This window comes from Molossus molossus, unplaced genomic scaffold, assembly GCF_014108415.1.
Source record: "Molossus molossus isolate mMolMol1 unplaced genomic scaffold, mMolMol1.p scaffold_m16_p_15, whole genome shotgun sequence".
Lineage (NCBI taxonomy): Eukaryota > Metazoa > Chordata > Mammalia > Chiroptera > Molossidae > Molossus > Molossus molossus.
Window position 1 is genome coordinate 5,375,396 of NW_023425350.1, and position 13,431 is coordinate 5,388,826.

General features: G+C 54.8%; 1 protein-coding gene across 1 annotated transcript in view; it reads left to right on the forward strand.

Moving 5' to 3' along the window:
• GREB1 (growth regulating estrogen receptor binding 1) overlaps nucleotides 1-13,431 on the forward strand; it is a 69,707-nt gene that overhangs the window by 33,306 nt on the left and 22,970 nt on the right. The window contains exons 14-20 of the mRNA XM_036263438.1: nucleotides 485-665; nucleotides 2,799-2,994; nucleotides 4,227-4,363; nucleotides 6,964-7,303; nucleotides 8,233-8,348; nucleotides 10,238-10,437; nucleotides 12,172-12,261. Of these exons, the coding sequence (XP_036119331.1) occupies nucleotides 485-665; nucleotides 2,799-2,994; nucleotides 4,227-4,363; nucleotides 6,964-7,303; nucleotides 8,233-8,348; nucleotides 10,238-10,437; nucleotides 12,172-12,261 (1,260 nt within the window). The remainder of the gene's footprint in view (nucleotides 1-484; nucleotides 666-2,798; nucleotides 2,995-4,226; nucleotides 4,364-6,963; nucleotides 7,304-8,232; nucleotides 8,349-10,237; nucleotides 10,438-12,171; nucleotides 12,262-13,431) is intronic.

Consider the following 13,431-nt stretch of genomic DNA (forward strand, 5'->3'; position numbering starts at 1 on the left):
TTGAATGCACTTTCCCTGTTCTGTCGAGGGAGCTAAATTGACATGCGTGGAAAGCCAGTGTCACGGAGGAGTCACTGTGGTGCGCTCTATGGCCTGGTGGCATTCAGCCTGAGATGATTTTGCGGGAGGGTGGGACCTCCTCTCCCCTTCCCTGTCCTCCCCTTCCCTTCTGCTACCGTGCCTGGCATCAGCTATATCGTGCGTGAAGCCAGCTCTGCTGGGTCCCCTGGCCGGGCTGCTGTGCCCACGCCAGGCTGTCTGCCGCCTGTCTCTGGGCCCGGCCCCTGCACAGACAGTTTCACCACAGTCCCTGGCCGAAGAGGCTGCCTCCTGACTCACCCATGTCTTGTGCGTGCATCCTGTGACCTCGGGGCCCAGCACAGTGCCGGCCATGAAGGCGACGCTCACCGGGTGTCTGCTGAGTGAATGAAAACTGGGACCGTGTTGGTGACAGGCTTACCGGAGTGTTTCTACTGTGTTGCAGGGGTTTTACTGGAGCTTGGCTTGGACAAGGAGCACATGACCAAGCAGAGGGTGGAACAGTATGTTCTGAAGCTGGATGCCGAGGCACAGACAAAATTTAAGTCCTTTCTGCAAAACTCCTTTCAGAATCCGCACACGCTCTTCGTCCTCATCCACGACCATGCCCACTGGGACCTTGTGAGGTTAGGGTGACACTGGCGCCTGGCAGGGTTGACACGTTCCTTCTCCGAAATAATAAATGGCTGGCACTGGGAGTGTGGGCGTGGCCTTCAAAAGACGAGCGCTGCCCTGGCCGGTTTGGCTCAGCGGTTAGAGCGTCGGCCTGCGGTCCAGAGAGACCCGGGTTCGGTTCCTGCCAACGGCACGTACCTCGGTTGCAGTTTGTCCCCGGCCCCGGTTGGGGTCATGTGGGTGGCAGCCACTCGATGTGTCTCTCTCACGTCGATGTTTCTCTCTCTCTCCACCCCTCTCTCCCTCCCGCTCTATCGGAAGATAAATGCAAAAGTGTCCTCGGGTGAGGATAAAAAACAAAAACCAAAAACACAAAAGATGAGCGCCGCGGGGGTTTGGCATCTTAGGCAGATGGCACGGTTGTTTCAGAACCTCGGAGCTGGGCCTTATCTCGGGGCATCCAGTGCAGCCTCCGAAAGGTAGCGTCCTCGGAGGTGAGGCTGGAGAAGGGAGGCGTCGAGCCCAGTGGCAGGGCGGGGGTGCAGCGGGAGTGTGCTGGGGTGGCCCGGATGGAGGCCCCACTGGCGCCCGGAGCACCTCTTCTGCAGCCCACCCAGCAGCAAAGCGCAGACCAGTGCAGGAAGGGCCCTGGCCCCTCCAGATGGAGGGGACCCATTGGCTCCGGTGCCGTGGGTCCTGGCTGGTGCCTTCCTTCTTTGAGAGTGATTTTCCTCGGTTCGTATGAGTGGACATCTAGGTGACTTTCAGAATGTCGAGCCCGGAGTCTGGCAGGATCCCCAGGTGTTGGTCAGGCTTGGTGCTGTCCATGGCACTGGCCTTGGGGGTGCGCATGTAGACCCTGCATTTAGCACTGACGTGGCTGGGGAGGGAAGGGAGGGCTCCGATCAGGTGATGGAGGCAGGCTTTGGTTTAGCACAGACTCAGAAGCTGAGGGCTGACCGGGTCCTTGAAGAGGATCCAGATGAAGGGTTTGCAATCCAGGGCCCACGTGTGGGCTTGGGGAGATGGGGGCGCCCTGCATTACAGAAGACTGTCTATTTGGAGGGTAGGTTTCTCAGAGTGGCCACCTGCCACCCAAAAGGTGAATCCCTGGTTTTTATTATTCCCCTAGATTTACAGATGAAGGTGCTGAGGCCATTGTCCCACGGACACAGGCTCAGCTGCTCTGGTCTCCCAGGCCCCTTGTCCAAGATGCTTCCCATTCGATTCCTACACTTTAAAAAAAATCCTCACCTGAGGGCATTTTTCCATTTATTTTCAGATAAAGTGGAAGGAAGAGAAAGAGAGAGAGAAACATCAATGTGAGAGAGACACATCGACTGGTTGCCTCCCGCATCACCCTGACCAGGGACCGAACCACAGCGAGACACGTGCCCTTGACTGGAATTGAACCTGCGGCTCCTTGGTCCGCAGGCGGATGCTCTTACCGCTGAGCCAAACCAGTCGGGGCTATTCCTATACTTTTAAACTGAGTACGGAATTTACCAGTTTACATCTTCTCTGATCATTCAGAGTCAGTAGGCCTTTAGGGAAAAGAATCTAAGGAGACAGGTCACAATCAGACTGGGCCGAGGGAGAAAAGCGATTCACCAAACACTCCTGGGTGAGACGGACTGTGTTTCTCTAAGGACGCCCTCTATGAATACTGTGCCCAGCAAGCTTTTATTTTTATTTTTAAAAATAATTTTTTCTTTATTGCTTTTTGGAGAGAGAGGAAGGAAGAGGAGGAGAGAGAGAGAAACATCGATGAGAGAGAACATCAATTGGCCGCCTCCCGCATGCCCCCACTGGGGATTGAGCCCACAACCTGGGCATGTGCCCTGACCGGGAATCGAACCGGCGACCTCTTGGTGCAGGGTTGACGCTCAACCACTGAGCCACACTGCCAGGCCGCAGCAAGTGTTTAATAAGTCATGAGCAGCAGGGGCGTCCCAGACAGGTACCTGCAGTACAGTCATTTTTAACATTTTTGTTTTCCTAGTCATGGGCAGAACCCTGAGCTTCAATTGTTGGCAGTGTTGGGGGGTTAGTTATAAACTGATCCAACTGCGTAACCCTTGTACAATTATAGATCCATGTTAGTCATTCCACTTACCGTCCTGTCTCTCCTTCTCCTCCCTCAGTAGCGCTGTTCATAATCTCTACTCCCAAAGCGACCCGTCCGTGGGACTGGTGGACAGACTGCTCAACTGCAGGGAGGTGAAGGAGGCCCCCAACATCGTGACCCTGCACGTGACCTCCTTCCCGTATGCGCTGCAGACGCAGCACACTCTGGTCAGCCCGTACAACGAGATCCACTGGCCCGCCTCCTACAGCAACGTGAGTGTCCCGGCTGCTGCGTCCCGTGTCACGGGGACCTGGAGGCGGGAGAAACTCTCATTAGTAAGGGTCTTGATGAACTAGATTATTTGGGGGTCCAGTGGATCCCAGCCTGGGTTGGATTTTAATCCTTCCTGGTCTTTGGGAACATTCCTGAAATACATCAGTTGGCTTAGCCATCCAAGAACAGAAAAGGTTTTGTCTATGAGCCTTAGAAGTGTTCCTGTTTGTCCCGTCCCCGCATCCTTCAGCAGCGAGGTTCAGAATCTCCTTCCCATGAACACGCCCCCGCGAAACCTGGTGAGTTTTAGGTTGGTCACTTGCCATTTTCTCATCGACTCTGGGATCGCAACAATTCCGGTGGTTTGAGAATTCTGAGTGGTGGGGTTCCAGTTAATGACACAAGGAAGGAGCGAACAGCCATTTCTGGGCTTGTCTGGAGGGTGTCAGAGTCACCGAGGAGCTGCTAGAGATCCCGAGCTTGGCTGCAGGCCAGCAGACGCGGACTCGGTGGCAGAGAAAGCAGCGGTGTCTGTGAGCCAGGTTTCACTGTCAAGGGCTTCATCACATGGACCATGGAGGGTGCAGGTGCCAGGATGGTTTCTGACTTGCAGATGGGGAAGATGAGGCAGACCAGGTGGGGGCGGGGGCTGAGTCACCTGCCTGAAGCCATGTAGCTGGAAAGGGATGGCAGGATGTGACCCAGGCTGGCTGGTTCCATGGCCCTGGCACGGAACCATGTGCTGTTTGATTTAGTTTGTAATTTAACAACCTCCCCAACTCTGCAATACTCTGAAGTTTGAGAACTTCTGACGTTAGTCTGGGAGGAATTTTATGACACTGAGTAAAATTGGTTAGATAAATATATGTTTTCTGTGGATTTTAATAACAGTGGAACGCAAGCTAGTTGGTTGGACTGTTCCTAAAACCAGCGTATATTGTTGGAAAGAAGCAGTGTCAACAACGAGAGTTGTATGTTAAAATAAAACATAAAGCTGCGTTTCTTCTTGGCCAACACACCGGGGTCCAATGAATGGACATTCGCGGGTGATGGGGATGCTCCGCCCTTTGCGAGTGGAGTGCTCTGTGCTCTCGGTCGGCAGGGGGAGGAATCACTGCAGAGTCAGCGCCAGTTAGACCACGACGCCTGTCCAGGTCGCCTGTATTCCCAGCGGTGACCCTCTCCGCCTCCACACCTGTGGTCGCGTGACCGGGGCTCTTCTCTGTTTCAGGGAGCGGACTTATATCCTGAGAACAAGAAGTACTTCGGGCTGTCGGAGTTCATCGAGTCGACCCTCTCAGGGCACAGTCTCCCCTTGCTCAGATACGACAGCTCCTTCGAGGCCATGGTCACTGCGCTGGGGAAAAGGTACTCATCTCTCTGTGAAGTTACTAAAAATGCCCGTCATCGAGTGCCAGGTGAGGCGGGTGCAGCCAGGTCCCTTCCTGGGACCCACCCCCCCTTCCTGGGCAACTTAGTCCCCCAGCAATGGGACCTGGTTTATTTCCTGTCCAGTGATATCTCTGTCGTGCTGTTGCTCCAGAAAAGTTAGAGATGAGGATGGGCAGGAACATGCTGGAATATGGGACTGTGTGTCTGAGACCCAGGGGAGGGCAATAGAACGGGAGGCCAGATACCACAATACCACAAGGTCTATAGGAGGCGACAGGGACAAGCCCGGTCTGCTTCCTTTTTTTTTATCCTCATCCGAGGACATTTTTCCATTTTTTGTTCAGATAGAGTGGGGGAGAGAGAGAGAGAGAGAGAGAGAGAGAGAGAGAGAAACATCGACGTGAAAGGGACACATCGAGTGGCTGCCACCCACATGACCCAACCAGGGCCGGGGACAAACTGCAACCGAGGTACATGCCCTTAGCGGGAACCGAACCCGGGTCTTTTTGGACCGCAGGCCGATGCTCTAACTGCTGAGCCAAACCAGCCAGTGTCCGCTTCCTTTTTTATTTCCTTTGCATGTCATCTATTGAGCGGTTATTTTGTGCCACTCACCGTTCCAAGAGCCTTCCTGTCATGCTCTTATTTAGGCCTCAGCACCTCTCTGAGCCCGTTGACATCATCGTCCTCGTTTTGTACATACACTGAGGCTCAGACAGACCCCGTGACTTTTTCAGACCACACGTCTCCCAGGGACAGGACTGGGTGTGAACGCAGAGGCTGTCTGACTTGGCAGCTTGCCCTTTTACCCTGCCGCGACAGACCTTTCATGCTGCCATTTTACAGATGGGGAAACCGAGGCCCAGGGAGGTCAAGCGATTGCCGATGTCACACAGTTTGTGTGTCGTGAAGCCAGGCCAAGTTTTACGGATGGTCTCATTCAAATCACAAGGAGTGGGCTCTCCCACTAACGGGGGGCGTGGCTCTGGGCTCTGCCCCCTCCCCTCACGGAGGCTCGTTTTTCTCACTGGCCCACGATAGGATTCAATCAGACACGTGTCTCCCAAACTGTGTTCCAAAGTAGGCTGCTTTGGCCAAAAGGGGTTCCACGGTCCAATGTGTTTGAGAGACCTTAAGTAACACAGGATTTCTTTTCCACGAGAGATCTCAGAGCCGTCCACGTGCCACGGAGGCTGTGACTCTCGAGACGGTTAGTGTGTGCAGCATCCCCAGTGTCTCCTGGGGTCAGTGTTCCTCACACACCCCTGAGAACAAAATCCCTTGGCTACCTTCCAGCACTGATTCTGCTGGGTTTAGTCAGAGCGCAGCCATGAACTTGCAGAGGGGAGAGGTGCCCGGAGGCTGGGAGAACCGGCCTCTGCCCGCTGCCCGCTGCCCGCGCCGGCTTCTCCTGCTGGGCACACACGTCCAGCGCTGCGTGAGCGCTTGTCCTGTGCGCAGAGCTGAGTCAGGGGTCAGGAGCGCTTCTGCCTCGGCGGTCCCCGCCCTCCACGCCTCACTCAAGGTGGCAAGGGGCCACCACAGTCAGGGGAGACAGCGCCTTCTTTCGTCCTGGGCCTGAGCCCTTTGCACCAGAGTCTGTGGGCGGTTCAGCCCTCCTGAGAACTCTGGGACCGGCAGCTGTGGCGGGAGCCCTGGAGAAGACGAGGTGCGAAGGAGGCGGAATAGAGTGGGGGAAGGATGGACGGAGGGCACCAGGGGTGCGGTTGGAGCTGGCTGCCCCGTGGACTCGAGGGTGGCACAGCCACCGTGAGGCTCCTGACTTTGTAGGTCAAGAAATGATCTTTGCTCCAAAAAGGCACTCGCTCAGGGGACTCCTCCAGCTCAATGGACTCACACGAGCAGCGTGTCCGAACCGATGCCGATCTCTGTGCTCCCACCGAGGAGCGGTGAGCGGGTGTTCTGGGGTCCGTTCTGTGTGGGTAAGAGCTGCTCTAGCTGTGCACGTGGTCGTGAGAGAGGGTCCCCCTCATGTGGAGACACGCGGTGACCATGGCGTCTGAAGCCAGACACTGGGATCCCTGGTTTAACTGGATGTGTCCCGGTTTGTAACTCACTATCAAAGTAAATCCCATGTAGTGACATTTCTGTCAGCTCTGAGCCTCCTGTACTTGGAGCGAATGCCCAGGTCTGGGGCACATTTAGCCGCGCTTACATTCCGAGAGCTGTGGTTCCCCTATTTCTAGTGGGAACCTGGGCCAGATGACCAGGCTCAGGAAACTGAATCACGCTGATGCTACTCTGACAGGCATTTATTTTCTTTGTTCTTCTGCGTATTCATTGAGTGAATATTTATCGAGCAGCCAGAGAAGCACCAGCAGTGACAAACGTGTCCTTGCGTTTCCTGCTGGGACACGACAAAGCAGTTTGATTTCCCATCTAGGAAGGCTTCTGCTTCAGGCTCCAGACAGCCTCAGAGGGCCCCCGGCTCGTTGGTGCTGTGGCAGATGTCTCGGTGCCCTGGCTCGCTGTGCGAGGCTCCCTGCCGCGGGGCCGTCTGCCGCCCGGAGGCTGGCAGGGCGGGCTCACGGCCGTCTGTCCTCCGTCCGTTGCAGGTTCCCCCGGCTGCACAGCGCGGTCATCAGGACCTTCGTCCTGGTGCAGCACTATGCCGCGGCCATGATGGCCGTGAGCGGCCTCTCGCAGATGAAGAACTACACGTCGGTGGAGACGCTGGAGATCACCCAGAACCTCATCAACGCGCCCAGGCAGTGCCCCTGCGGCCACGGGCTCATGGTCCTGCTGCGGGTGCCCTGCTCGCCGCTGGCGGCCGTGGCCTACGAGCGCCTGGCCCACGTGCGCGCGCGGCTGGCTCTGGACCAGCACTTCGAGATCATCCTGGGCAACCCCAGCTCGGGCATCACCGTCGGGAAGCACTTCGTGAAGCAGCTCAAGGTGGGCGCTCCGGTCGGGACAGCGGGTGCTGGGCACCCGGAGTGCAGGTGGGGAGTGGTGGCCAAGGGGATGGGGGAGGCGGATGGTGACAAGCTCCTTAGGGTTGTGTCCATCGTGGCCTCTGCACCCTGCCAGCCCTCCAGCTTCCTCTCTTGCCAGGCTCCTGCCTGCATCTTTCAGTCCAGAGGTACCACATGATCAATGCTCCCCCCGCGGCTCCCCCAAACTTGCTATCTTCTGAGATAAAACATGCTAAACTTCCGAGCTGTGGGTGCTCGTCTTTCTTCCTGGGGGTGCATTTCTTCTCCTTGGCTTAGCTCATGCCTGTCAGCTGGTAGGACTCAGCTCAGCGTCTTTTCCTGTTTCCAGAAGCTGCCCCTCCCCCCCCACACCTGGGGCCTTCCTCACACCTGGGCCCTTCCCCACACCTGGGCGTAGTTTGGTGTTTGCTGTCTGTCATCTGACTCTTCCCCCAGGTGATGGATGGCAGAAACCACCCCTAGAGATCTCAGGTTCTCAAACGTAGCACAGTGCCCAGCCTATAGCAGCCTCACTAAACCTACAGGTGATGGAAGATGCGAAAGCGTTAGAAAGAATATTGAAACAGTGCTAGAGTAGGAACTACCAATGAAAGGCACAGCGCCACGACTGAGAAACAGTAAAACCGTCAGACACGCTGAGGACATGCACTGTTGCCCAAAGAATCAGTGAGCAGATGTTTCTTGAGCAACTAACACGCGTACCAGGCCGTGCGCCCGTGGCTGGTGAAGCGGACGACCTACTTATTTGCAGTACAAAGAACTTAACTTTCTACCGAAGGACACAACACAAGGGCTTTAAGGCAGGGTGAGGCCATCACGGTTCCCCTGGAGCTGGGCTAGCTGGGAAGTCAGGAGTCTTAGGTGTTGTTTCTTCTTAATTATCTGCAGATGTGGCAGAAAATTGAGGACGCAGAATGGAGACCTCAGACTTACTTGGAGTTGGAGGGCCTGCCTTGCATCCTAATCTTCAGTGGGATGGACCCGCATGGGGAATCCTTACCAAGGTGAGTGGGGAGGGGCTATGTCCCTGAGGCCTTTGAGGAACCTGGGCCCACACCTGGGGAAGTTTGCTAGGCTGTGCTTCCACTGCCTGACTGTAGGGGGCGCATTCACATTCATCGTCGTCATAGGTTTGTAGCTTCATTGTGCTGGTTTTCTAGACCATGGCAGTGAAATGTGTCTGAGACCTGGGACGCTTTACCTAATTCTCTGACAGACACTGTCTGTGCTCAGGGGTGGGGTGGGGGCTGTTGCCAGGCTCTGGGTGGAGGGCCTGCGGCTGGAGACAGGATTTAACACCTGTCTCTGTTTCTCCTCATGGCAGGGGTGAGGGCGGTCACCGTGGGAGTTAGGGATGGCCGGTCCATTTAGGGGGACCGATCATCTTGGGTGGGGGTCGTGGCTACATTTCCCGCTGGTGTCTAGGCTGCTGTGATAGCTGGTCCCTCCTGATTTAGGAGGTGTTCTGGGACAGGGGCAGGTAGCTGATGCCACTCAAGAAGAGCCATTCTTCCGCCACACAGGGCTGACTGTCTCAAAGGCTGTGTTCCCGGCCATCAGAGCTGAGCGGATGGCAGCCACCAGCCCACTCGGCATCTCATGGGGTCTGCACACAGACTGGCAGACACTCAGGACAGAGGTCACTGGGCCTTCAGTAAGGCAGTTGCTGGAATTGGTGGTGACAGGTTGTACTCACAAAGAGCAGGCAGCCACCCTCAGGGCCTTTGCTCGTCTGTGCTTGTGTAACAAAGCAGTAGGAGCTGACATTTATTGAGCTCCTGCTGCGTGCTGGCCACTCTACTAGATTCTTTGGACGTGCGTTAGTTCATTTGCTCTCACTTAACCCTGGGAAAGGAGTTATTCCAGTGGTCCCGTGTGACTGATGAGGCACAGGGTGGACAGGGGTTCAGCAGCGTGGCTGACAGCGGGTGCCAGGGCTGCCTGACTCCCAAAGCCGGGCTGCCTTCCCCTGGGCTGCACCCCACTTATGCAGGGGCCAGTGCATGCTGCGAGTACACAAGCCAGGAAAGGGGGCTCCGAGCCTTTGACCTTGGTTGTTGCTATTTCACATGGATTAATCCTTCCATTCCTCAACTCCTCAAGGACTAAAACAATGTTGTAATCCATCTTGAATTTGCACAAGTGTTTACTAAGTATCTTCTTTGTATCGGCAACTGTGCTAGACTTTTACTGTGGTGTTTATTCCTTGCAACAATAGTATGACTATCCTGTTCTGTAGCGGAGCAGACGAAAGGCCATTTGCCTGAAGTCACATGGTAGTAAGTGGCAGAGAGTCTCTCCAGGCCCTGTGCTGTCCCCATGCACACCCGAGCCCCGCAATGCCCGTCTGTGCTCACGTCCTCCGACTATCTCGTTACTTGTTGGTGTCTGTCTTCCCAGATAGACTCATTTTCAGTAGATGACGACTTACTGTCCATTATGTCCCTGATATCTAGCACAGTCCCTGGCACTTTTTAATTATTGAATACATAATTACATGTAACAACGATATGTAATAGTGTAATCATTACACATAATCCTCACAACAGTGCAGTTAGACGGTTACTAATATTTATTCCCATGTTTCCGAGGGAACATTCCGAGCCTCCGAGAAGCTGCACACTGTGGAGGGGTCTTTCCCTAGGAAGTGGCTGAGCTGGGTGTCCAGCCTCCTTTTCGTCTCGTCGGGGCTGTGATTACCTGCAGCGTAGATGAACATGGAGCAGGTGCCCAAGAGACCCACAGCTCAGCCAGCTTGGCGGCGAAAGGCTCACAGAGATGCCGATTGCTTTCTGTCTGCGCAGCACTGGTCACACTCACCGTTTCCCTCTGCACTGAGCCCAGCGTCTCCTTGCGGCCAGCACTGGGTGGTCACCTCTCTGTTTCCTCCCAGGTCTCTGAGGTACTGTGACCTGCGTCTCATAAACTCCTCCTGCTTGGTGAGGACGGCACTGGAACAGGAGCTGGGCCTGGCTGCCTACTTCGTGAGCAACGAGGGGCCCCTGGAGAAGGGGCCCCGGAACGAGGGCTTGGAGAGCGACGCAGAGAAGCCGAGCAGCACTGACAACGAGGATGAGGAGCTGGTGACGGAAGGTCGGCCTCCGCTTCTAATCTCGGGGGTGGCCTGCCCCTGTCTAGACAGCTGCCCCCCATTCAGCGAGGCCTGGGGCCAGTCTGCTGGCCAGCAGCTCTGGGTGAGAGCTATCTGGATACGGCTCTGGAGGAAATGGCAAATCTCTCATTGAATTCAGAGTTTGCTTTTTCCCCTTTTTTGGTGGTGTAAGAAAATAGAAATCCCAGTGGGTTCTTTCTAGCTCTAGCGTCCTTAATGAACAGGGTTCAAGTTCATGTTTGCTCGACCTGTGGTGGGCTACTGCCTGGTATAAGATGTACACACTCTTTTCCTCTCTGTGAACCAACCTGACAGTATGTGCCTGTTATGGAGACTAATGTAAACAGACCGGTTCCAGTGGCAGACTTGAAAACCTGGCACTATATATTTAAGAGGTCACATAAACCAGAGCAGTGCAAACCATTTGGCTGTAGTCGACAGTGTGGCTAGAAAAAAATAAAAAGCTTTAACAGAAAAATACAAAGCGCTTGTTGGGCATGGCGCCGCGGAGAGATGGAGGTGGGGTCGGAAGACCGGCACTGCTCTGCCGCCCCCATCTGCTACCTGTATGACTTTGGGCAGGTCGTGTCACCTGTCCTAGCCTCAGAGTGCTTGTCTGTGAGGTGGGACTGAAAGGCCTGCCCGGCAGACTTCCCTGGCAGACTCTCACAGATGTGAACTCGACCCTGTCGTTACAGTGCCCCGACCTCCCTGCTGCCCGTGGGGGAGCCCATGCTCCTGGCATTCCACAGCCCACTCTTTGGTTTCACTGTTCCTTCCTCTCCACCCTCCAGCCCCAAATGCCACACCCTGTGCTCTTGGCCACACCCTGTGCTCTTTAGGGATCCCCTGACTGTGCTCTGCTCTGTCCTCTCTGGGCCACGCAGATGCTCTTCCCACTGTGTCTACCTGGAAACCCCTGCTGGCCCCTCGGGACTCAGGTCAGGGTCCTCTCTCCTTTCCTTTGCATGCTTCTGTCTCTGCTCGTGGGAGCCTCATTTCTGGGCTCCTCTCTCTGCCCTCCTTATATCATCTTGTAGCTGTGACTTTTGGGTAGGAGCCCCCACCAAGACGTAGGTGCTTCCCTGGCCTGCCCTGCACCGTACTCCTGTCCTCTGAGCGCTGTCAGAGGTGGGCACCTGGAAGATGATGGATGGATGGATGAATGGATGGATGGATGGGTGATGGATGGATGGATGGATGGATGGGTGATGGATGGATGGATGAATGGATGGGTGATGGATGGATGGATGGATGGATGGGTGATGGATGGATGGATGGATAGATGGGAGGATGATGGATAGATGGATGGGTGATGGATGGATGGATGGATGATAGATGGATGGATGGATGATGGATAGATGGATCATGATAGATGGATGGATGGGTGATGGATGGATGGATGGATGATGGGTAGGATGGGTGGAAGGATGGGTGATGGATGGATGGCTGATGGATGGATGGATGGATGGATGGATGGATGGATGGAAGGGTGGATGGATGGATGGATGGATGGATGGATGGGTAGGTGATGGATGAATGGGTAGGTGATGGATAGATGGATGGACGGATGATGGACGGATGGGTGGGTGGTTGGATGGGTACATGATAGGGAGAGATGATAGGTGTGAATGCACTTTGTAAACTGTAAAGTGCTGGGGGAACATACAGGATGACGATCACCAGGCATTTTCAGTGCGTATGTTTTGAAACAGGCTCCACCTCAGAGAAGAGGAGCCCCGTGAAGAGAGAAAGGTCCCGCTCCCATGATTCTGCGTCCTCGTGTCGCTCCTCGAAGGCATCCAGTAAGTCTCCCAGTGGGAGAGCCCACAGTTGGACTGTTTCCTTGAGATTCAGACATTGTGAAGAGAGCCTTTATTTTCACCCAGAACTGGAAAGAGAAGGGAATTTGGAAGAACTGGACTTTCCAGAGATTAAATGTTTTCCTGGACTGGGGTCTAGGAATGTGAGGAATTTTGGCAGGATCGTGAGGGTTAGTGGCTCCTTTCCTGGGGGAACACTGTGCGCTCTGTCCTGTGCAGTGGCCTGTGAGGGGTGATAACACAGGGCCGTGTCAAAAACCTAAATGTCTGAATGCAGGCATTAAAGAGGTTATACGTGGACCAGCTCCTAAAGAATTCATGGCTCCTCATCAACCATGTTATGTTGCAATAGGGCTGCTGTATTTATTCTGCACTCATATTTCACACTTAGAGTGTTAGGGTTACATGTAGAAAGAAGTGATCTTGTCTCAGGTGGGGGGAATTTAGGGAGAGCGGTGTGGTGACTGCAGGTTTCAGACTGCAGCTTACCTTTGACTGGGCCTTGGAGCAGAAGGTATTGCAGGTAGAGGAAAAGACATTGCAGGTGGAGAAGGTACTGCAGGTGGAGAAGGTACTGCATGTGGAGGAGAAGGTACTGCAGGTGGAGGAGAAGGTAATGCAGGTAGAGGAGAAAGTTGCAGGTGGAGAAGGTATTGCAGGTGGAGGAGAAGGTACTGCAGGTGGAGGAGAAGGTACTGCAGGTAGAGGAGAAAGTTGCAGGTGGAGAAGGTATTGCAGGTGGAGGAGAAGGTACTGCAGGTGGAGGAGAAAGTATTGCAGGTGGAGAAGGTATTGCAGGTGGAGGAGAAGGTACTGCAGGTGGAGGAGAAGGTATTGCAGGTGGAGGAGAAGGTACCTGCAGGTGGAGGAGAAGGTAGTGCAGGTGGAGAAGGTATGGCAGGTGGAGAAGGTACTGCATATAGAGGAGAAGGTACTGCAGGTAGAGGAGAAAGTTGCAGGTGGAGAAGGTATGGCAGGTGGAGGAGAAGGTAGTGCAGGTGGAGAAGGTACGGCAGGTGGAGGAGAAGGTACTGCAGGTGGAGGAGAAGGTACTGCAGGTGGAGAAGGTACGGCAGGTGGGAGGAGAAGGTATGCATGTGGAGGAGACAGTTACTGCACGTTGGAGAAGGTACTAGCAGGGTGGTGGAGAAA